This window comes from Lissotriton vulgaris, chromosome 8, assembly GCF_964263255.1.
Source record: "Lissotriton vulgaris chromosome 8, aLisVul1.2, whole genome shotgun sequence".
Taxonomy (NCBI): domain Eukaryota; kingdom Metazoa; phylum Chordata; class Amphibia; order Caudata; family Salamandridae; genus Lissotriton; species Lissotriton vulgaris.
This window is the reverse complement of record NC_141696.1, coordinates 719185223-719208210: the sequence shown is the minus strand read 5'-3', so window position 1 is coordinate 719208210 and position 22988 is coordinate 719185223. Positions and strand designations below refer to the sequence as shown.

The 22988-nt window shown below is 49.1% G+C and overlaps 1 protein-coding gene across 1 annotated transcript in view; it reads right to left on the bottom strand.

The window, feature by feature from the left end:
- Positions 1-3144: 3144 nt before the first annotated feature.
- The window catches only part of LOC147697921 (cullin-4A), a 625511-nt gene continuing 605667 nt past the window's right edge, over positions 3145-22988 (bottom strand). The window contains exon 20 of the mRNA XM_086934608.1: positions 3145-5154. Coding sequence (XP_086790734.1) covers positions 5059-5154 — 96 coding nt within the window. The 3' untranslated portion in view covers positions 3145-5058. The remainder of the gene's footprint in view (positions 5155-22988) is intronic.

Sequence of the window (22988 nt, the reverse complement as noted above, 5' to 3'; positions counted from 1 at the left end):
AAGAAGTCACGGGTGTTCCACTGCTGCCCGAAGCCAGGCGTTGTTTGCTGAACGTTTGGGAACCGACTGATTATGATGTGGCGCAGACTCGGTGGGCAACCCTTGGGAATATGATCGTCAAGAGAGATATAGCACAGTTGTAGGGGTCCCAGAGCCCGCCCACTATCTTGGCATGGAAGGAGAATATGGACTGGTGTATGTTTCGGGAGAAAACGGTGTTTGTGGCGCGTGGCAGAACGAGGAAGTGGGGTAAAATTTGGGGCCGGTGGAACTCGTACCGGGGTTATGTTTGCACACCCCCCCCTCACCGATATTCCTGATGTAACTCTTTCCCCCTGACCCGACATTCCTAGTGTTGTTTAGTCCTAATGTGTTGTGACGCTGTTTCCCCCCTGCTCCCCCCTTTTTTTTGCACTGATGATTTGTATTAAATTGTAATGCACTACCTCCCCCGCTTGAACACGTATCCAGCTGTACTGCCTACTATTGCCTTGTTTGTTTATGTTTTGTTTTTATTATTAATAAAAAGAGTTACAAAAAAAATAATCTTGGGAGACAACTGTGGAATATTGAGAATGGTGGTGGATAATTGTTTGAATTGACTGGAATTGATGCAATTTCTATAGAGCCCCAAAGGGATATTTGTTCAACTTTACAAGTCTTATTTACTGCCCCGTCCTTTTGGAGATTAAGGGGGAGGGGCTCTCTATTGATTGCAGTTTTGTCAGAATAACTACCACAACTTTGGAAGGATGATCAAAGACACTCAACTGCCGCTGCTCAATCTCAAACATGAACAGGTAGTGTGCATAGGTTAAGGTGCAGGACTTTCCTGCTGCTGCAGCAGGAGATCCTCCCAAAGAGACAGCCTATTCAGAAGATGGATGCTCATGCCCAAGAATTCGGAATACCATACCCTACGTGCCTAGTCCGGAGTCACTAAGAGGACTGAGGCCCAGTTCTGATCATCTTGAGGACTCAAAGCAAAAGTTATATCAGTGGAAAGGCGTACATGAGTCCCGAGTTCCACTCAAAGCGGAATTAATTTCCTAGCGAGAGTCACTTTTGAAACTTCAACACACAGAAGAGCTGACACTGTGGGTTCTCGGCGATGGCAAATAGATCGAGCCAACATTCTCCCCATTTGTAGAAGACACATTGCACCACCTCATGGTCTAAACGTCATTTGTGGTCCACAGGCCATAGACGGCTGATTAAGTCTGCCCTGGCATTCAGACTTCCCACCAGGTATTGTGTGACCAGAAAGATGTGCAAAGTACAACAACAAAGAAGTGGGTCCCTTGCTCACTTTGCCACTGGATTCAAGCTAGCCTGGCTGATTAGCCAGAAACCGGTCCCAAGATGCTTGTTTCCGGTCCAGGGAAGACATGGCTGGGCAGTTCGGGCTGGACTGTTCCCATGAGGCACAGGGTCAGACTGATTTGCGTATGGCCATGTCATCGAGGTAGAGGAAGACTGGGACCCTTGAATGCCATGAACACCAGAGGCGCACTAGAATGGCCAAAGGGGAGCACATCAAAACAAAGCTCTGAGCCCACTGTGAAACGAAGGTTTATGGGCCTGCAAGATAGGAACATGAAAATAAGTGCCCTGCAGGTCCAACATCACCTTTTAGTTTCCAGTGTCCAGGGCAGACAGGACCTAGGCAGGTGTGAACATCTTAAACCTGAGTTTTCTCAAGAAGGCCTTGAGAGGGTGAAGGTCTACAATAGGGTAGGTAACCCCATCCATTTTCAGCACCAGAAAGTTACAGAAGTAGCAACAACATCATACTTCTGATATCGGAACTAACTTGATGGCTTCTGTAGAACAGAGCAACCTCCTGGTGTAACAAGGACAGATGGGCCTCCAACACACATTGAACGGACGGTGGCATTGAGGAATGGGAGGGCTTAACCCTAATGAACAATCTACTCACCCACATGTCTGAGGCGACGCTCTGCCACTCCAGTAAAAGGTGCCAGATTCTGCCTCCTACCAGATGGTGGTGCATTAAGGAGAGCACAATAAAGAGGTTTGAGGGGTGGTATTGGAAGGGTGGAGGGCAGGACTGGGCAGTATAGTGTCCCTGGTATCCAAGAGGACTGCGGCAACCACTGCCATGGATACGAAAAAGGCAGGGACACCAGCTGGCAATGGGAGGGGGGGGGAGAAGGGGGGCAAGGGACAGCTGGAACTGCGGGAAGGGGGCAGAGTGGAGTTCACTGCGCTGCCAATTGAGACAGTCCAAACTACAAATTATAGTGAATTCCCCTGTGTTTCGAACTTCTAGCATGGCATGAGTGAGAATCGCATATTCTTCTTCTGGGACCTTTGACAGCACCAGTGCCACTGAGTCCCACAGAACAAGAGCGCAGCAGCCCAGAAAGCAAGAGGTATTAACGGTCGAAAGCCCAGGAGCAACAGTCCAAAAAAGTGCAGGTGACCATACAAAAAGAGGCATTTTCTTACAAAACCTCTAATCACCATGCAACTAGTCACTCATTGACCCATGCAGCCCAGTCTCCTATGTCCATCCATACAATGATTGCACAAGGTTCTATTATCAAATATGTTGCAAAACATATCATATCTGCAATTGTTTTCCTACATTTCTTGGGGGAGCACTGCCAAACCCCCTGTTCCATGGCCAGACTTGTTTGCACACTACATGTAGTATAGGAGATGATCTCACAAAATTTGCCAGGGTTCTCAGTCCAACCCTGACAACTAAGGCAAGTCTCTCTAGTCAACGTCATCTATTAATGCCCCTCAGTGCCTGTCATCTTCCAAGTGTTCTTTAGTATTGTAGTTGAGCACCGATCGCTATGTTCAATGTGAAACCAGTGGCAAGGCCAGTTGGGTACCTGTTCCCTCATATATCGAAATTAATCTGCAGACAAGGCTGCTTCGAAGCACTAATGTTGCCGATTTGAAAGCGTGACGGCTAAGAGATAATTGTATACAGAGTACGAATCAATTTATTTTCGTCATCTAAAAACTATGCAAGTTATAACGCTGCATATTTTTCCGAATGAAGATTTAAACCCTACCAAAAATATATTTAAAATGCTTACATTCAGCGCCAACAATGTTTTTATATGATATAATGACAATTTACAAACAACACTCAGAAACAGAGGGAGTTACCTAAGCATTTTAATGCTATGCAATATTAAATTACGCAATTTAATAAATGCTTTCTAGAAAATGTACATACATTAGTATAACACTAATTTTGCCTTTATCAAAACACCTTTGGTACTTTTTCATTGCAATTAAAACTGTATGCGGATCTTGTGATATTGGTATTTATGTAGTGCAACTTATAAATGTAACCACACAAATTCTCCTGTAGTTACAAATCCACTACTGAGTTTAATTACCAATCAAATCAAGTTGTATTACGTATGTACAGCATGTAACTAGTTTGACTGACAATACCCTTTCAACTCGAGACTAGTCTTTAACAACATCGAGCCTACAAACCTTGTTCCTAGAGTATAAGGCAGCAGTAGCACGTTGCACGCTGAGATGTCCTGAAATTTTCCTTGGCGGTAAAGAGAGCTAGATGTATTGCAGCAGTTCTACAGAGTGCCAAATGATATCTAACAGCAGCAACTTGTAGCAGAGCAGAGTCTGCAAAATTGAATCTCATTCTCCAAAACAAATCCAACAGACGAATAATACAGTTACGACTACTACAACTAAGAAAAATGAACTAGAAACTATACCTTATGCATACTGGAACCGAGTTGTTATCTTGGCGCTTAAGAGAGCTTCCCTTCTATTGTAGGACTAGAATTTCAGGTTAAAGTTGTTTGGCGCGAAACCAAGTAATTGGGATTGGAAAACAATGGTGTGTTTGTGGCGCACTAGCTAGAGAATTTGAGCGGCATGAGCTTTAAGAGATATCTGGTTAGAAGAACTGCAAGGTCTGTGCAAGGTTAAATTCTAAGAGCTGGTTTACTCCCAAGTAACACGTATTGTAACATTAGGGGGCACTCAGCAAATCCAATATTTGTTGCTATAGATGCGGTTTCATTTATTCTTTTAATTTTTTGTTTTATGTATATCTTCTCCAAGATACTCCTGCTCTTTCTCTCGAAATTACTGCAACTCTTTCGACCAGTTTAATCGACGAGAGACCTGCAAACAGATAATTCTGGTTCATGAATGCTTTGTTAGGTTTCCTACCCTTATAGTCCTGGTCATAGAGGTGGGCAAGCCAGGCACTGGTCAAGCGTGACGCCGGCCCTTGCATGTTGGTACGGACGAGACAAAATGGAGCCGTATTAATTCATAAATGCTTTTCGAGCCACTTACCAACAAGAAGCCTCCCATTACAGCACAGCAGGGTCACACAAACTACGAGGACTCAGTATGTGGCAAAATGAGATCAGGTCAGCAGTACGTGGGCACATGTTGTACGTAACTAAAGATAGCAAAGCATTTTAAATCAATATGACAAGATTGCTAATTTTTTCGAAATAATATAAAGTCACAACATTTCATTCAGTGTTTACAAGCCACAAGTGGATCCCTCCTTTGTTTTAAAGTACACCAGTCTAATCAGCGCTTCAAAGCACCCCAGAATATTACTTTCCTAAAACTGTTTATTCCAATCTATCATGCATTACGATAAATGCTGTACCCATAATTCAGTGATCAGCTTATTTTTTTCATGTTTTATTTGCATCCCACACTTGCAGTCAAAACAACGCAGCCTAAGGAAACGTTTATAGAAGGGAATTTATAAACACATGAGGCTCTGATGCACCAAGATGTGCACCCATGTCTCAAACATTGTACAGAAGCTCTCCACGTACAACTTAATGTGCATCAAAAGCAGATTGGCAATCACAGCGGCCAAGCACTTGTGCGAAACAGAACCAAACTTGTCGGTGGATGATCCCACAAAGTTTTGTATTACTTCTTCAGCTGACTGAGTTATCCGTTTGATTCACAGTGGACAACATCTTGTCTGAGAATAACATAGGCTGTGTTCTGTGTCCTTAAGGTACTTTCTAGTGCTACAAAATAGTCTTGTGCTTTTCGTTATGCAACATAGTGGTACTGGTTTGGGTTGTCTTTATCCCGCTCCATATAGTCTCGGTCTATAAGGGATTCTATTCTCTTCTTCAAGTCTCCCGGCTTCATAAGTGTTGAAAATTCGATGTTTTGTTGATGCAGGAAAGAAAAAAAGAGAACAGTTACTTTAGGTAGCAAACATCCATTCGGCAATAAATGTGCCAAGCTATTTCTTTCGTTCACTTACATTACAGTGGTAATATTTTGAAATACAGTCACTTTCTACGCATTATATCAAAAAGGTGAAGTCACCTTTAAGCTGATGCTTGCAAATACAGTATAAGGCTCTCTCCCATGATCAACCATCAGGACATGTTTCCCACTGTTCGAGTGACATGGACCCTACTTCTTAAAGATCTTCAAACCAAAATGATGCACTGCAAGTTTGGCATCTGTATCTATATTCATATGTGCATCCTGGCTCCTTTCACCCATGCAGCTGATTCAGAACAGTCAGAGAAGCACAGTCAAATTCAAAATTACTTTATTCGATTAATACATTATTATTCATAAAAGTTACAGAGATACAACACAGATAAAAATTCAAAAAAAAACCCAGACAATTCATAGTAGCAATTGGTCAATTTCCTTGTTCTCAGAGACACACATAAGAATGAGGCGTCACAAACAGCTTAGAGGATCAGACAACATTCGTAAAGAAAGTAAAGCAGGGCGACTGTCTAAAATCAAATGTACGTAAAAGAGGAATTAAAACCTTTTTACGGTGATTACAATAAAATGTATAGACGAAGAAAACGTGCAAATCAGTTTGTAGGGAAAAATCATCGCATGGGCAACACGTAAGATCACTACTGGAATAAATACCAGCAGGGTAGCCCAGCATACATGGGATATAATTTAGGGGAAATCGCAACAGAATAAATCTGTGCCAATGGCTTGTAACAAACTCCAGATAGGAGGGATCCCTTCAAACTGCAGTGGGCCCTCCCAAGTATTCCCTTATTGTAGATTTATTATAAAGTACATTCATTCTCGCATCATTAGCATAGTCTAAAAAACAAGTTTTTAAAAGTTTTTTTGAGACAGATACACATTTCCCGGTGACTCAAACAAGCTCCCAGAATCTAGAGTATATAAGGTATTTCTCACGTATTTTAACCTTTGAACATTCTCTGAATGTTCCAGGGCTAAACAGTCAGTTATTATTTGTTGGGGGAGGGACATGGTATCTCTGGACCATACTGAGTGCCAGAGAAGAATAGGGGCTATCTGATCAGGTATATAGGGGATATTTAACTCTTGATGTAGTTTAAAAATGAAACGACTATTGGGAAGACTCGACATAGATTTCCAGAAACTATCCTCTATTATTTGTATATCCTTTACTTTAATATGGCCCCACACTCCAGCATCATATGCAGCTACTGCACTAGATGTTGCCCCATAGACCTTCCTTACAATTGCTGGGCTTCTTGTTCCCAATTTTTTCGAAAAGGAGCGTAATGCATTTGTACTCTTTTCCAGCATCATCCATCGATTCATCACCATATTCCCCCAAGATGCTCGATGGTCAAAGGTCACCCCTAAGTAGGAAAATAGGTCTGTCTGTACCACTTTACGATTTAAATAAAGAAAGAAAAGTTTTTTTTCTGCTTTTTTCCGGCAATTAATAAATGACAAATGACTTAGATTCATGACAAATGACTTAGATTAATTTGTATGCAGATCCAGACTTTGCATGAATTCTACATAATTATTCAACAGTTTCTGGAGCGTTCTCCCCGTGCGCGAATTATAACTGCATCATCTGCATACAATAAAATTGGAATGCACATCTTATTTATTCTGGGTACATCTATGGTTAATTCAAGCAGTCAAGACTCCACCCCACTGGTCAATATTAAGAGATGTGAGAGGTATGTGCAGCGTTAGCTGAGTTATCAGAAGCATAAGAGTCACCATGAGCTATATCACTCAAGGATAGCTCGCTATTACTACCAACAATTTGGACAGACTTTCCACAACCGAAATTCTATAGAAGTAGATAGATGTAGCTGGTCAGGCTTCAGGTACACCAGAGGCCAAATGGATATCGCTTCATGAAGATCTGTCCTGAGATTAATGACTGTGCTTGACATGCCTGCATGGCTAGCACAGTCATTAAGCTGTGGTATATTTTGCATCGATCTCACGGAAGAATGCAGCCCTATTAACCTTTTACCCACACGTAATAAAGGAGTGTTTGCACCTAACAATAGCCTTTGATTCAAGTATTCACACGTTCAAGCACAACAGAAAATATGTTCAGTGAGAACTTAATGTCAGTTTAAAATGCAACTATGTAGAACATCCATGGCTTAGACAGAATTAAATAAACACACGCTGGTGAGAAACCAAGGATCTCATAGAGCCCTACCAGCACCACACCACTACAGTAGCTGCAAACCTCACAAAGAATGGTAGAGGAAAGCGAGGTTTAATATCCAGTTCACATAATCCTTAATATTCATACATTCTGTTTTCGATAGTGCTATGACTGAGACTAGTTTGAAGGGGAATTTTATTTTTAAAGAAAAAAATATTTAAAAAAGAACGCAGCCTGTCACCTGCAATATGTGGGATGTTTCTTCATTAAGGCAATCCTTTTCCAGCACCAGTATGGTGCTCAGTGGCCTCACCCTGAACTCTTTATGCAGAAGTGTTTTTTATAGGTTGTGAAATAATAAAACTATAGAAACCACTATCTCTTAAAAATACTTACAACAAGCAAGTGAATGCTTTATGTAGCAAAGAAAGTAGCAAAGTGTAGGAAGGCAGGATCTTTCTAGCATGGTACCCCCAATTTTTGCCTGGTGTAAGTATGTTTTTGCCCTAGTCTGAATGAGATCCTGCTAGTCAGGGCCCCAGTCATTGTGCTTTCTCCCTAAATTGACCATGTTAAGTACTTCTGTAGAGCCACAGTTGCCTACTGGTGTACCCTTGTAAGTCCCTAGCATACAGAATTAAGATACCTAGGGCCTACGTACACCTGGGACCCCCCATGGGCTGCAGCATGTCTTATGCCACCCATGGGAGTCCACTTAAACTGGGACTACAGGTTTGCCATTGCAGTCTGAGTGAGTTGATGCCTGCACCTCTCACAACAGATATACCTTGTCTTATATGTGAGGTCACTGCACTTGAAACCTATAAGTCACCCCTAAGGCAGGCTCTTCAGTCCGGAGGGCAGGGTGCTTAGTTTTAAGTGTGAGGGCACCCCTGCATGAGCAGGACACCCCTACAAAACCTGGAGTCCATTCTCCAGGTTTTGTAAGTGAGGGCAGCCATTTAATACATATAGTGGACATCAGTCATTACAAGATGTCTAACTATATAGCGGCTACACCGAAACCGGTCATGTGTGGTATCAAACATGTTAGAATCATAACCCAACACCGATTCCAATGCTGAAGTATGATCCCATATACTGGGGGGTGCCCCTCCCCCTGTATTCACCGTAACAGCCTTTCAGGGTCTGACAGCAAGCTAGTGCTGCTTCCGACCACAGTCACGATTCTGCCCTCGTGCTGCTGAGCCAAGCTTGGGCAGGGAAAGGTAGAACAATGGGTTTCCTGTTGCAGGGAGGTGTGACCACCTCCCAGACAGGACTTAGTGTATTGCCAGCACCACCAGACTGCTTAAAGGACACATTTGGTGCCCTCCTTGCATACTCCATTTTGAGCCAATTTAGGGAGCACTTGACTCCTGCTCAAAACTGGACAAAGGACATGGCAGTATCCTCCCCTCTGTCCAGCTCCTCCTCTGGGAGGGACCCCCGAGTCATTCCAATTCTTTCACTAGGGTACCTAAGGGCTTACTTGTAGTTGGTTCTTTAGATTCCTTGTGGGACAAGACTCAAGCCTGAAACTACATCCTTCTTCGACCGTCTGGACACTTGGACTTCATCTGGAATAGAGACTGCACCAAGGAAGACTTCTGCTGCTCCTGGTCTCGCTGTTCTTCAAGTTTTCTTTGTTGTCTGGGTCTTTGCTTCATCCAGGATCTTCACCAGACCTGTGGGCGTCAAAGACACCCAAAGTAATCTCCCTTGGAGTGAAGGAGTCCCTCCCCTGCATCTGCAGGCACCACAACAAAGTTGACTGGTCTGCTGGTCCTGATGCACCACAGACTTCCCGAGGCTCAGCAACATAGGCGGTGATTCTACAACTCCCTCAAGGTCAGACCTCTCCTCTTTGCAATTTTGAGGCCAGTATCCCTCGTCGCAACCTCTGGGACTGAACCCCTGTGCACTGTGTCAACTTGCAGTTGCCAAGGCTTGTTGGCTCTGCACTCCAGAGTTCTTGGGGCTACAAGAAGCTCCAGCATCTCTTTCTGCCAAGGACGGATCCTCACCGCATCCTCTGCACCATGGGACTTTCTGATTTGTGAGCTGCTTGAGGTCCTCGTGTGACTCCTGTGCCTTCGGCCGGTGGGTCCACCGGAGTCTTCTCCTGTTTCAGTGGGTTCCCTTGCTGCTCGGCCTGCTCCGACTGTTCTGCTTGTGGTGAGTCCCTTGCTGGTCCCAACGTTGCTCTTCTTTGTTCTGCCTACCAGTTGCGGCTGCCTAGGCTTGTTGGTGCTCTCGCCAGACACCAACCACTTAGTCACTAATATCTGACTTGGACCAGCTTGTGCACAACTCAAGGTCTTCATCAGCGTCGCCTGGTCCTGAAAGCTGCAGCTAATAGGTCCCCGCCAACTCGTTTGAACCGTCCATCATCAGTGGGCATTGCTATTCCGTGCCTCCTGGTTACTCCTGAGTGGCATAGACTCTTTCCCCTCTGCTGGCAGGTTCCTCACTTCCAGAATCCACCCTTGAATTCCACCAGACTTCTTCACCTTATTCTCCAGAGGCACTTTTCTCCAAGTCTTCCGTTGTTGTATATGGAGGTTCGTGACATCTCTTCACCCCATATGCACCTAACTTCCCTTGTAACTGTAACTTGGTTTCCAGGGCATCCATGGGTGGAGAGGCTCTCCAAATCCTGCAGTCTTCCCAGAGAATTATTCTAAGGAAGGGGCCTTCTTATGCAAAACTGCAACTTCTCCATTGACTTCCATTGGGCAGGCAGCTGTGTTCCCACTCTGCACACAGCCTTCGGGGGGTTCTGGGGTACTTATCTTTGAGGTTCCTTGTGTGCCGGCTGCTCTGGGTCTTCTGGCCCAAGTCCTGTCCTCCTTTGCAGTTTGTATTCCACTTGCTTAGTAAATGGTTGGGCTACCACCTGGAAACCACAGCTTCCTGTGCTTCTTAACTTATTGCATTGAAGTATTGTTGTGTGGATTTCTCAGGGTAGGAGATATACCAATTTGTTAGTAGTGCTGTGTAATAAATAGAAGTAAAGCACAAGTTACTTACCTTCGGTAACAATATTTCTGTAAGAAACAGTAGTTAGTGTTAGATTCCTTACCTTAGAATATCCCCAGGCGTCAGACTGGATCCGGACAGTTTTGCATAGCAGTACCCCTGCGCGTCGGTAGGCGTCGTCTGTGGCTCCATGTCCGTCGTCGGCATCGTGATTGCCGAGATGACGTAGTCGGAGCACTTAGACGCCTGCCTCGCGCGCTGACGTCAGTTCTTATACATAGCTTTCCGCGCCAGGAACGCAGAGCCATGCCAGAGACCGACACTGGTGCAATGAAACTAGGGCCCTCAAAGGGAGATACCTTAACCCTAGATATCGGTTCGCAGAACGGGGAGGATGGGTGGGGAGGAAAGGAATCGAACACTAATTACTGTTTCTTACAAATATATCGTTACCGAAGGTAAGTAACTTGTGCATCTGAAAGAAACAGGTTAGTGTTAGATTCCTCACCTTAGAATAGATACCCCTGCAATACCAACCCCAGAGGTGGGTCTGCAAACCAAGATCACACCAATAAGTCCTGGAGAACGGAACAGCAGAAAAAGCCATTTCTCCGGACTTGGCTGTCCAGGCAGTAATGTCTAGCTAACGTGAGAGGAAAGTCCTGTGTACACGTATTGAAGGAGAGTAGGTTCTGGGTCAGAACCCCACCGTAAAGACAATGTTCGTATAGATAAATGAGGGTCAGACTCGGGGTGTTTGTCAACGATAACTATTTATCAATCAATGTTTGATCAGTACAATCAATAGTTGCCAGCCGACATGTGTTTCGTCACACCGTGTACTTGATGCGACTCATCAGGGCTGGGAAGGACAAAAGGAAAGGAAAACAAATACAAAATTTGAAAAAGGGGGCAAATGTATGAACAAACGAAAGACGCATAAGTGACTGTGTGTGAAGGGAGATCACTCATGTTGTTGTGGAGACCCTATGAAGTGTACACCAGTACAGGGGTTGTTACTTTGGGTTTGTTTCCCCTGACCTGTTTGCACAGTGATACAATTGTTTTTACAGATTCACTCTTCAGTCATACACGCTTGAGCGCCACATCTTCCTGTCCATCAATGCAAACCCTTTCTCTTTGTCCACAATGTCTAGCAAACGTGTGCAGCGAAACCCACGTAGCTGCCTGACAGATGTCTTGCAAGGGAACTCCCCAAATCAGGGCAGTAGTAGCCGCTGTGGCCTGAGTGGAATGGGCCCTCAGCCCGACAGGAGGCTCTTTTTTTGCCAAGGAGTAACAGACCTTGATGCACAACACGACCCACCGAGAGATGGTTCGTTTGTGTACCGCCCGACCTTTCTTAGCACCCACGTAACCAACAAAGAGTTGGCCATTCACCTGGAACTGGCGTGTGAGATCCAGATAGTATGAAAGCGCACGTTTTGGGTCCAGACGGTGGAGCCTCTCTTCCTCTTTCGAGGGATGCGGAGGTGGAACGAACTTGGGCAAGGTGATGACTGCCCGATATGAAAGGCTGCAACCACCTTGGGCAGGAAAGGACGAGTTCTCAAGACAACTTTGTCCGGATGGACAGAGAGGAAAGGAGATTTATAAGATAGCACCTGGAGCTTACTCACTCTCCTGGCAGAGATGATGGCAACCAGGAATGCAGTCTTAAGAGTCAGAAGACGAAGAGGGCAATTGTGAAGTGGCTCGAAAGGAGCACACATCAAATAGGTTAGAACAAGGTTCAAGCCCCACTGAGGCATCACGAAAGGAACAGGAGGAAACATATGTGTGATGCCTTTCAACAACCTATTTACAACAGGGAACTTGAAAAGAGATCAGGAAGCCTCAAAAAAGCTGAAATGGCAGAGAGGTAGCCTTTGATAGTGCTCAGAGGAGAGCCCTGCTGGGCAAGAGAAAGAAGAAAGAGGAGAACCTCTGAAAGGTGGGCAGAAGGTGGATCCACAGCCTTTGCGTGCACCATGCAACAAATTTGTTCCACCTGCAGGCGTATACCGATTTTGTGGAGGGACGACTAGCTGCCAGAATCACATCACAGACTCCAGGAGGCAAGTCAAATGGCCTCAACTGTCGCTGCTCAATCTCCACGCATGAAGGTGGAGGCTGGGCAGGTTCGGGTGGAGGACCGTCCCCTACTGCTGTGACCGAAGGTCCAACTGAAGAACGAGACGAATCGGGGGATCGACTGACATGCTGAGTAGCTAGGGATACCAGTATCTTAGTGCCCAGTCCGGAGTCACAAGGAGGACTTGGGCCCGTTCGCGCCGGGTCTTCTTCAGCTCTCTGGGCAGAAGTGGTATAGGCGGAAAGGCGTAAAACAGACAGCAGCTCCACTCGAGACGAAAAGCGTCTCCGAGCGAGTGCAGTCTTGGAAATTCCAACACGCAGAATTGAGGACATTGCGCGTTCTCTTTGGTGGCGAATAGATCTAACCAGGGCTCTCCCCACTGCAGAAAGAGACCTTGCACCACGTCCGAGTTCAGATGCCATTCGTGACCCACCATGCACCGGCGGCTGAATTCGTCCGCCCTGGCGTTTAGAACCGGCCAGGTTCTGAACCATTAATGTTCCAGCCATATCCAGAGGCGCAGAGCCTCCTGACAATTGGTCCACGACCCAACCCCGCCCTGTTTGTTGCAATACCACATGGCTGTGGTGTTGTCCGTGAACACCTGCACCACACTGCCCGCACAGAGGGAAGGAATGCATTCAGTGCAAGTCGGATCGCCCGCAGCTCCAGAACGTTGATATGGAGCCGGGACTCTGCCGGAGACCAGAGGCCTCTGATCTCCGCCACTCCCAAGTGGCCTCCCCATCCCAGGAGGGACGCATCCGTCACTACTGTGTGCTTCGATTGGGGAGGAGAGAGGGAACTGCCATTGACCCAATTGCGATTCGTTTGCCACCACTGCAAGTGTCGTGTAGTGCCCTCCGAGATCTGGACATGATTGGACAGGTTGCCCTGATGCTGCGCCCACTGGAACTTCAGGTCCCACTGCAGAGCCCACATATGCCATCTGGCATGTTGCACTAGCAGGATGCAGGAGGCCATCAGGCCCAGGAGCCGGAGGGTCATCCTGACTGAAACCTGGGATAGAGGCTGAAAGATCGGAATCATAGCCTAAATATCCAGGACTCGCTGCTCGGGAAAATAAACCCGAAACTGCTTTGAAAACAGACCGCTCCGATGAAGGGGAGCTTCTAAGAGAGACTCAGGTGTGACTTCGGCACGTTGATGGAGAACCTCAGCAAATGCAAGAGGTTGGCTGTAGTCTGAAGGTGTATGACGACTGCCTGGGACAAGCCCACCTTCCACAAGCAGTGGTCGAGGTAGGGGAAGACTGACACCCCTAACCTGCGCAGATGAGCTGCGACCCCCGCCATCACTTTCGTGAACACCCGAGGGGCACTGGTAAGGCCGAAGGGGAGCACGGTAAACTGAAAATGCTCTGGCCTACCGTGAACTGCAGGTAACGCCGGTGGGCCGGCAGGAGAGGGATGTGAAAATATGCGTCCTGCAAGTCCAAAGCTACCATCCAGTCTCCATGGTCGAGGGCAGCCAAGACCTGAGCCAGAGTCAGCATTGAACTTCTCCTTCCGGAAGAAGCGGTTGACGTTCCGAAGGTCGACCTCCTTTGTCCTTCTTGAGGACCTTGAGGACCAGAAAGTAGTGGGAATAACAACCACTCCCTATTTCTGGACCAGGAACGCACTCGATTGCCACCTTGGCCAAGAGGGCCGTGACTTCCTGTTGGAGAAGAAGTAAATGATCCCCCGACATGAGGTGGCACTGAGGCGGCTTGGATGAAAGGGAGGACTGAAATGGAAGGGAGTAACCCTTGAGGATGAGCTGCAGCACCCACTTGTCCGACGTGATATCGCGCCAGTGGGGAGGTAGTGGCAGATCCTGCCACCCACCAGCGCGGAGTGCTCCACGAAGCTCGGATTAGGAAGGTTTGGAGGTAGGAGCAGCGGGGTTGGAGGTGGACTGACCTGCACGCTGATTCCCAGACACGCCCTTGCGGAAGCCGCGACCACAGCCGCGCTGAGGCTGGTTCTGCACAGGCTTGTTGAAGGAATGTGCCTGGGTACCTCTGCCCTGGCCACAAAAGGAACGAAAAAAAGGAGTGGCCGGATTCTTCACAGAAAGACCCAAGGACTTGGCCGTGGGCTGCAAGTCCTTAAAACGCTCCAACGCACTGTCAGCCTTGTCGTCAAACAGGCGGGTGTCATCAAAGAGCATATCCATGAGCGAGCCCTGGACATCGGGCAAGAACCCAGTCGAACGCAACAAGGCTTGGCGTCGCAAGGCCACCTCTGTAGAAATCGCCCTGCCCAAGGAGTCTGCGTTGTCCAAAGCACACCGAATGGCATACTTAGCCGTATCCTTACCTTCAGCAATCGCCTGAGAAAGGACAGCCTGGACCTCCTCAGGGCGCCGAGGCAACACTTGAGCAACGGAATCCCACACTGCGTGGGAGTAGTGGCCCAACAAGCAGAAGGTGTTCACAGACTGCAGCCCCAAGCTGGCCAAAGAGAACAACCACTTACCAAACTGGAACAGTTTCTTAGAGGCCTTGTTCGGGGGAGCCGTAGGAAAGGCGCTCTGTGACGTCGAGGCCTGGATGAGCAGACTCTCAGGTGTGGGATGCGTGGTCAGAAAGGCCGGGTCACCAGGTGCCGGGCGGTGGCGTCTGGCGATGTTTTTATCAACCGGGGCCCCCCGTGGCCAGCCACGACCAAGTGCCCAATAGAACTTCGGTGAGGGCGTCAATGAAGGGAAGCAAAGGCTCCGACAAAGTAGACGCCGACTGGAGCACCTCGGTGAGGAGGTTAGTTTTGAGGGCCACGATGGGGAGGTCAAGGTTGAGGGCCTCAGCAGCCCGACAGAGCACCATCGTGAGGGAAGCGCCCACCTCCATCGTTGGCGGAGGAGAGGTAAACCCCGGGCCAGAAGAGACATCGAGAACACCGGCGTCTTCCAGACCGTCGCCCCAATCCTGCTCGGAGTCACACTGCCGGGCAAGAGGGTCCTCAGATCCTCCCCAGTCCTCTTCTGCCTCCGGTCGCGGCGGCAGGGCCGGAAAAGGAACAAACGGAGGCGGAAACTGCGCCGGCCGGGGTGCCTCCCAATGCGGATCCCAGGTCGCCACAAAATGGTGCGGAACCGGGGCAAGGGTGGGATAAACGGCACCCAGTGTGGAGCCGAGGGCTGCGCCAGGGCCGAAAACGCTGCACCACGTGGCGCCGATGTCGGAGCCAACGACGTAGTACCCTGTGGTACTGGGGTCGGAGCTGCCGGGCTAACAGGATCTGGACATGGGACCTCGGGGCCCGAAGGTGCGCCGGCAGGAGCCAGAGGCCTGAAAAAGCAGTCCATGGTAGCAAGAAACTCTTGCACCTGTTTGGGAGTCGCCGACGGACCCGGGTAGGTCTAGAGGAGCCGCAGGGGCGGAGCCCCTGTCCCACTTGAGGAGTGTCAGGAGGACATTGGAGAGCAAAAACGCTTCTTCAACTTCTTTTTATGACGCCGCTTACCGTAATCCGAGGGCGAAGACTTGGAGCCCGAGGAGCGCCAGCCCCGGCCCCAGGAGCGGTCCCGGGATGTGCCCCTAGACCCGGAGCGGCGGTGAGAGGAATGCCGGGTCTCCAGCAATTTCCGGCACCTCTCCCGCAAGGCCTTCGGTATCCCTACGCGCAACAAGTGAAAAAAGGGGAGACAAAAAGTCTCAAAATAGTAGTCAAACAGTGACTAAGGTACTTGCTCAATCCGGATCTGCGCTTGCTGGCACGGAAAAATAAAGAACTGACGTCAGTGCGCATGGGTGGCACCTCAGTAGTCTCCGTGACGTCATCTCGGCGCATACGCCAGCGATGGACGAGGAGCTTTAGGACGCCACCTACTGACGCGCAAGGGTACGGCTAAACAAAACTTTCCGAATCCAGTCTGACTCCTGGGGATATTCTAAGGAAAGGAACTAACTAATGTTTCTTACAGATATATTGTTACCGAAGGTAAGTAACTTGTTCATCTGAAAGAAACACGTTAGTTATAGATTCCTTACCTTATAATAGATACCCCAGCAATACCAACCCCGGAGGTGGCTCTGCGAACCAAGATCACACCAGAAATTCCTGGAGAACAGAACGGCCAAAGAAGCCGTCTCTCCGGACTTGACTGTCAAGGCAGTAGTGTTTTGTAAAAGTGTGCAACGAAGCCCACGTAGCCGCCTGACAGATGTCATTCAGAGGAACGTCTCATCCCAGAGCAGCAGTTGCTGCTGTTGCCCTGGTGGAAGGGTGCACAGCTCCATTGGAGGCTCCTTCTTTGCCAGAGAACACCAGGCTTTGATACACAAGATGACCCAACGTGAGATAGTCCGCTTGTGTACGGCCTGACTTTTCTTGGCGCCCACGTAGCCAACAAAGAGCAGGTCATCCACTAGGAACTGTTTGGTGCGATCCAGATAAAAGGAAAGCGCATGTTTTGGTTCCAGTTGGTGCAGCCTCTCTTCCTTCTTCGCAGGATGTGGAGGTGGAAAGAGGGTGTGCAAAGTGATGGTCTGCCTGATGTGAAAGGCAGTGACAACCTTGGGCAGGAAGGATGGACGAGTCCTGAGGACAACATTGTCAGGATGCACAAATAGAAAAGGAGGCTTAGAAGAAAGCGCCTTGAGCTTACTCACCCGTCGGGCAGAGGTGATGGCCACCAGGAATGCAGTTTTGAGAGTTAAAAGCCTCAAAGGAAAGTTGTGAAGCGACTCAAAGGGAGCACACATTTAATAAGTTAAAACCAGGGTCAAGTCCCACTGAGGCATAACGAAGGGAACAGGAGGAAAGATATGAGTTATGCCTTTCAAGAAACGATTTGCAACTGGGGACTTGAAAAGGGAGGCTGATCAGGAAGCCGAAGAAATGCAGAGATGGCCGAGAGATAGCCCTTGATAGTGCCCAGAGCAGAGCCCTGCTGGGTCAAAGAAAGAAGGAACAAAAGAACCTCAGAAAGAGGGGCACAGAGGGGATCCACAACGATTGCTGTGCACCATGCCACAAATTTGTATACCACCTTAGTGGAGGGACGCCTGGCTCCCAGTCAGTCAGTCAAATTCACTTTATTTGATTAATTAAAACCATAAAAGCATACTACATAAAAATACAATAAATATTTAAAAATAATAAAAAACACCAACAGGACACAACTGAGTCATCAATATGCAGAGGAACAATTCATTATATAAAAAATTAAGATATTCCCTAAGTAATTAAAGGTATTCTAGTTGATGGCAGCCTTCTCTTTTTCTTTATTCTGACCGCTGCAGTAAAAAAAAATAGCTATATTAACCACTTCAGTGCTGATGACGAGCCCAGGCTCGTCATGCAGCACGGTGTTCGTGTGCTGGTGACGAGCCTGGGCTCGTCATGAGCCGTGGAACGCTAACACGTGGGGATAATTCCCCCGCTGTGCTGAGTGTTCCATTGCGCGGGCAGGCTCATGACGTGCCCAGGCTCATCACCAGCACACGAGCACCGTGCTGCATGACGAGCCTGGGCTCGTCATCAGCACCGTGGCGCCGTGCGCGGCCCCCCTCCCCCCGTGCCGCAGGGGAATTAGCCCCGCGGCGAAGGGGTTAAAAATTTCCCAAACATTGGTCAACATTTGTAAATACATCAAAGCAGGTCTGGCCTGTAAAAAACCTTCGCCCTTTAAAATAGGTAAGATTAACTGATTTCAAATGTGCAAAAAATGCGCACAAGAAAGTAAAAAATGAAATGAGTCCTGAGTGCAAAAATTATCACATGAACAAACACTCAGGTCATCAGGCTTTTTCCATCCCAAAGGTTCAGCTAGAAGAAGATGCAATTGATTAAATCTGAATCTGAAATGATGTGGATGCCAGAATTACATCGCAGACTTCGGGAGGCAGGTCGAATGACGTCAACTGCAGCTGCTTAATCTCCAAACAAGGAGGCGGAGGCTGGACAGGTTCGGGTGGAGGACCGTCCCTTGTTACTGTGACAGAAGATCCTCCCGAAGAGGCAGACGGTTTGGAGGACGATGGCCATGTTGAGCAGCTGGGGATATCAGACTCTTTGTGCCCAATCCGGAGCCACAGGAATGACTTGGGCCCGATCGCACCTGATCTTCTTCAGCACTCTGGGCAGAAGTGGTATAGACGGAAAGGCGTACAACAGACCGCCACTCCGCTCGCGACAAAAAGCGTTGCCTAGCAAGTGCCGACTTGTAAATTCCAACACGCAGAATGGCTGACATTACACGTCATCTTTGGTGGCGAATAGATCTAACCAAGGCTGTCCCCGCTGTCGAAAGAGACCTTGCGCCACATCCGAGTGAAGATGCCATTCGTGATACATCATGCACCTGCGGCTGAGTTTGTCGGCCCTGGTGTTCAGTGAACCCGCCAGGTGCTGAACCACCAGGGATATGCCCTGATGTTCCAGCCATGTCCAGAGGCGCAGGGCCTCCTGACATAAGCTCCATGACCCCACCCGCTCTGTTTATTGCAGTACCACATGGCGGTGGTGTTTTCCGCGAACACCTGCACTACTCTTCCCCGAAGAGAGGGAAGGAATGCCTTGAGTGCAAGATGGATCGCCCGGAGCTCCAGAAGTTTGATATGGAGTCCGGACTCCGTCGGAGACCAGAGGTTTTTGACTTCTGCCTCTCCCATGTGGCCGCCCCATCCCAGAAGGGATACGTCCATCACTGCTGTGTGTTCTGGTTGGGGAAGGGATTGCCGTTGACCCAGTGCTGGTTCATGAGTCACCACTGCAATTGTTGTGCAGTGCCCTCCGAGATCTGGACGCAATCGGACATATACCCCTGATGCTGTGCCCACTGGAACTTCAGGTCCCACTGCAGGGCCCCCATATGCCACCTGGCATGATTAACTAGTAGGATGCAGGAGACCATGAGGCCCAGCAGCCTCAGGGTCATCCTGACCGAAACCTGGGATAGAGGCTGAAAGATCAGAATCATAACTTCAATATCCCGGACTCGCTATTTGGGAGGATAGACCCGAAACCGCGTTGTGTTCAGAACAGCTCCGATGAAGAGCAGGTGTGACTTCGGCACGTTTATAGTGAACCCCGGCGAGTGCAGGTCTGCCGTAGTCTCAAGGTGGGAGACGACTGCTTGGGGCAAGCCCTCCTTCAACAACCAGTCATCGGGATAGGGGAAGACTGAAACCCCTGATCTGCGAAGATAAGCTGCGACCACCGCCATCACTTTATGAACACCTGAGAGGCGCTGGTATGGCCAAAGTGAAAATGCTCTGGCCAAAGTGAACCGAAGGTAACGCCGATGGGCCGGCAGTCTTCTGGGTCGAGGGTTGACAAGACCTGAGCAAGCGTCAACATCTTGAACTTCTCCTTCCGGAGGAAGCGGTTGATGTTCCTGAGATCGAAGATAGTACGCAGGCCCTTGTCCTTCTTGGGGACCAGAAAGTAGTGGGAATAACAACCATGACCTACTTCTGGGACAGGAACGCGCTCAATGGCTCCCTTGGCCAAGAGAGCCGTAACTTCCTGCTGGAGAAGGGCCATGTGATCCTCCGACATGGGTGGTATTGCGGTGGCATGGCTGGAGGGATAGCCTCGAAGGGGAGGGAGTAGCCCCTTCAGACTATCTGTAAAACCCACCTGTCCCACGTGATGGTGCGACAGTGGGGGAAGTGAGGGCAGATCCTGCCGCCCACTGGCGTGCGATGGGCCGGAAAAGTCGGACTAGGAGGGTTTGGGGGCTGTTGCAGGGGGGGGGGGGGGGGGGGGGGGGTTGGTGGACAGGCCCGTCCGCTTGCCCCCTGAACCACGATGTTGGTTCTCACGTCCCTGGTAGCGCAAAGGTTGGGTAACTTGCTGCAGACTGTGGCTCTAGGTGGAACGTAGTGGGGCACCCCTTCTGTAGCCACGAAGGGGACGGAAAGCAGACTGCGCTGGGCGGCAGGAGAGGCCCAAGGACTTGGCCGTAGCCCGTGAGTCCTTTAAACGCTCTAAAGCGCTATCCGCTTTGTCACCAAAAAGGTGACGGCCTTCAAAAGGCATGTCCATCAAGGTGTTCTGGACATCCCCCGAAAAGCCAGTTGATCTCATCCAGACGAAGGGCTACCGACGTGGAAATCGTCTTGCCTAGAGAGTCGGCAGTATGCAGCCCACAACAGATGGTTAACTTAGCCACATCACTCCCGGCGGCGACAGCCTGGGTGAGCACTGTGCGGGCCTCCACCGGGCACTGACAACTGCACAACCGTATCCCACACAGAGTGGTAATAATGGCCTTTAAAAAGAGAAGAAGTAAAATATGTACAATTCACTCTAAAATCAGTATATTAAAACCAATAATTGGCCACAATAAGTTTTACAATTTTCAAGGCGAAGAACAGGTTTCCCATCAAGTTCGATCACGCATCTACCAGAACGTCTCCATTAGAAACTATAATTAACGAATTCACTTTTCTTAGGTTTGGCGTAGGGAATTCGATCTTAGCGCCCACGACCACCTTAGATATTTTGCCATTGCTATAACAATGGATGTTGCTGTATCAGTGCGCAAAATTCTTTCAGCATTACTGGCCCTTCTAATTCCTAAAAACGTACAGATTGGGGACAACCAAACTCGACGCGGAGCATCATATCCAGCACAATCAATAGTAAATGTGCCAGAGATATCGGGCACGCTTTATCACTAGATGTGTACCAACTAGCTGTAAATGCTGTCAGTGGCAGCGTGCCTGGCGAGTCAGGCAATCATCCTATTCACGGGTGCCCCCCTGTTGGGCCTGGACCACATGCCCAAAAGGACGTCAGTAAGGGCCTCATTAAATAGCAGCAGGAGCTGCGATGAGCTTGCTGCCAGCTGCAGCACCTCTGTCAGGAGGTTAGTCCTGACCGCCACCGTAGGAAGCTTGAGGTTGAGAGCCTCGGCTGCCCTACGCAACACCACTGCTCCCTCCTCCGAAGCCACGGTAGGAGGAGACAACATGCCAAGGTACGGAGATGTATCAAGACCACTGGCATCCCCCAGTTCCTCTCTCCAGTCCTGCTCAGACTCCACCTGATCAGTTAATGGGTCACCTGACCCCTCCCAGTCCTCCTCCTCACCCTCAGGTTGCCAATCTGGCCAAAATGGGACCCCAGGAGTGAACAGAGGCACAAAAAACACTCTGGGCGGCGGATCCGGCGTCGGGTGACGCCAGTCCGGGTCCATGTCACGATGGAGGCCGGGGCCAGGGACACAACCGGCATCGGTTGTGGTGCCGTAGGAAGCGGCACCGGTGGTGGTGTAATAAGGTCAACCGGCGCCATGGCCGGATCCGACAGCGGAGAAGGCGTAGACACTCCCCAACCGAGTCTGCGGGGCTCCAAGGCGCGCTGGTGGGTTCGGGCCGCCCTAAGATGGCATGCATTGCATACGAAGTTGGGCAGGAGTCGCTCCGGGTACCGTGTAGGGAGGGAAGCCATGAGTCAACCTATCGCGATCCGCGTGCGGAGCCGCGGTAGAGGCACCGCCCGCATCCCTCGTCACATCAGCCGACCGACGGGGAGAAGTCGAAGAGCGGCGATGCTTCTTCGACTTCTTTTTGTGCTTCCACCCAGAGTCCTAAGACTTCGATGATTTGGACGAGTGGTGATGGCTCAGCGACTGGTCCCTCGACCGCTCTCGCGACCGGGACCTTCATCGGCACGGAGCCAACTGTCGGCACTCAAGCATCTTTCAAGACCGCTCCTGGAAAGCCTTCGGTGCCATCGACCGGCCGCCAGAGTACGACTTGGGGGTCGTGGTTGCACTCCAGGCAAAAGAGGCACACGCGGTGCGGATCCATCACCAACATCAGTCGGTTACAGGAACTGCATGCCTTGAAGCCGGGCATCCCTCGTGCACCAGGAGTCGATAGATTAAAAAAAGAAGTCAACAAAAGTTGAGAAAAAGCCAGTCAAAAAATGACTGGAGGTACCGCTCTCTCCGAATCTGCGCTGGCTAGCGCGAAAAAAGAAAGAACTGACGTCAAAGGGGGAGGGCAGAGTCTAAGAAGCTATTGCGAAGACATCCCGGCGACACGATGGCAACGACTAACGTGGAACCAACTGATGCCACCTTCCGACACGCAGAGGTATTGCTGACGAAAAAACGTTCAGGATTCAGTCTGAAGCCTGGGGTAATTCAAAGGTAAGGAATCTATAACGAACGCATTTCTTTCAGATACGGAGAACAATTAGGCGAGTAGTTGGAGCAGGACCCTTGAGGAAGTAAGAAGCTCTACCGGGCATAGCAAGTCGAGTTACGTGGGGTCGCTTGCCTTCTCTAAGGTAAGTTCACAATTGACCTGCCTGTGTAAATAACTGCTGCTCCTTTTTTCCCTATTTGGCACCCTCAGTGTGTGACTACAGGGTGCCCCACTCCCTATGTACTTGACACCCAATGATTGTGGGTGAGTTTTTTGAGGCGCAATTGATGTTATGCTGAGCACTTAGAATAAGGAATGTTTTTTAAGCTTGATGGCTATCACCTGAATGGGAAATAGGAAACTGTTGTTTAAAATCA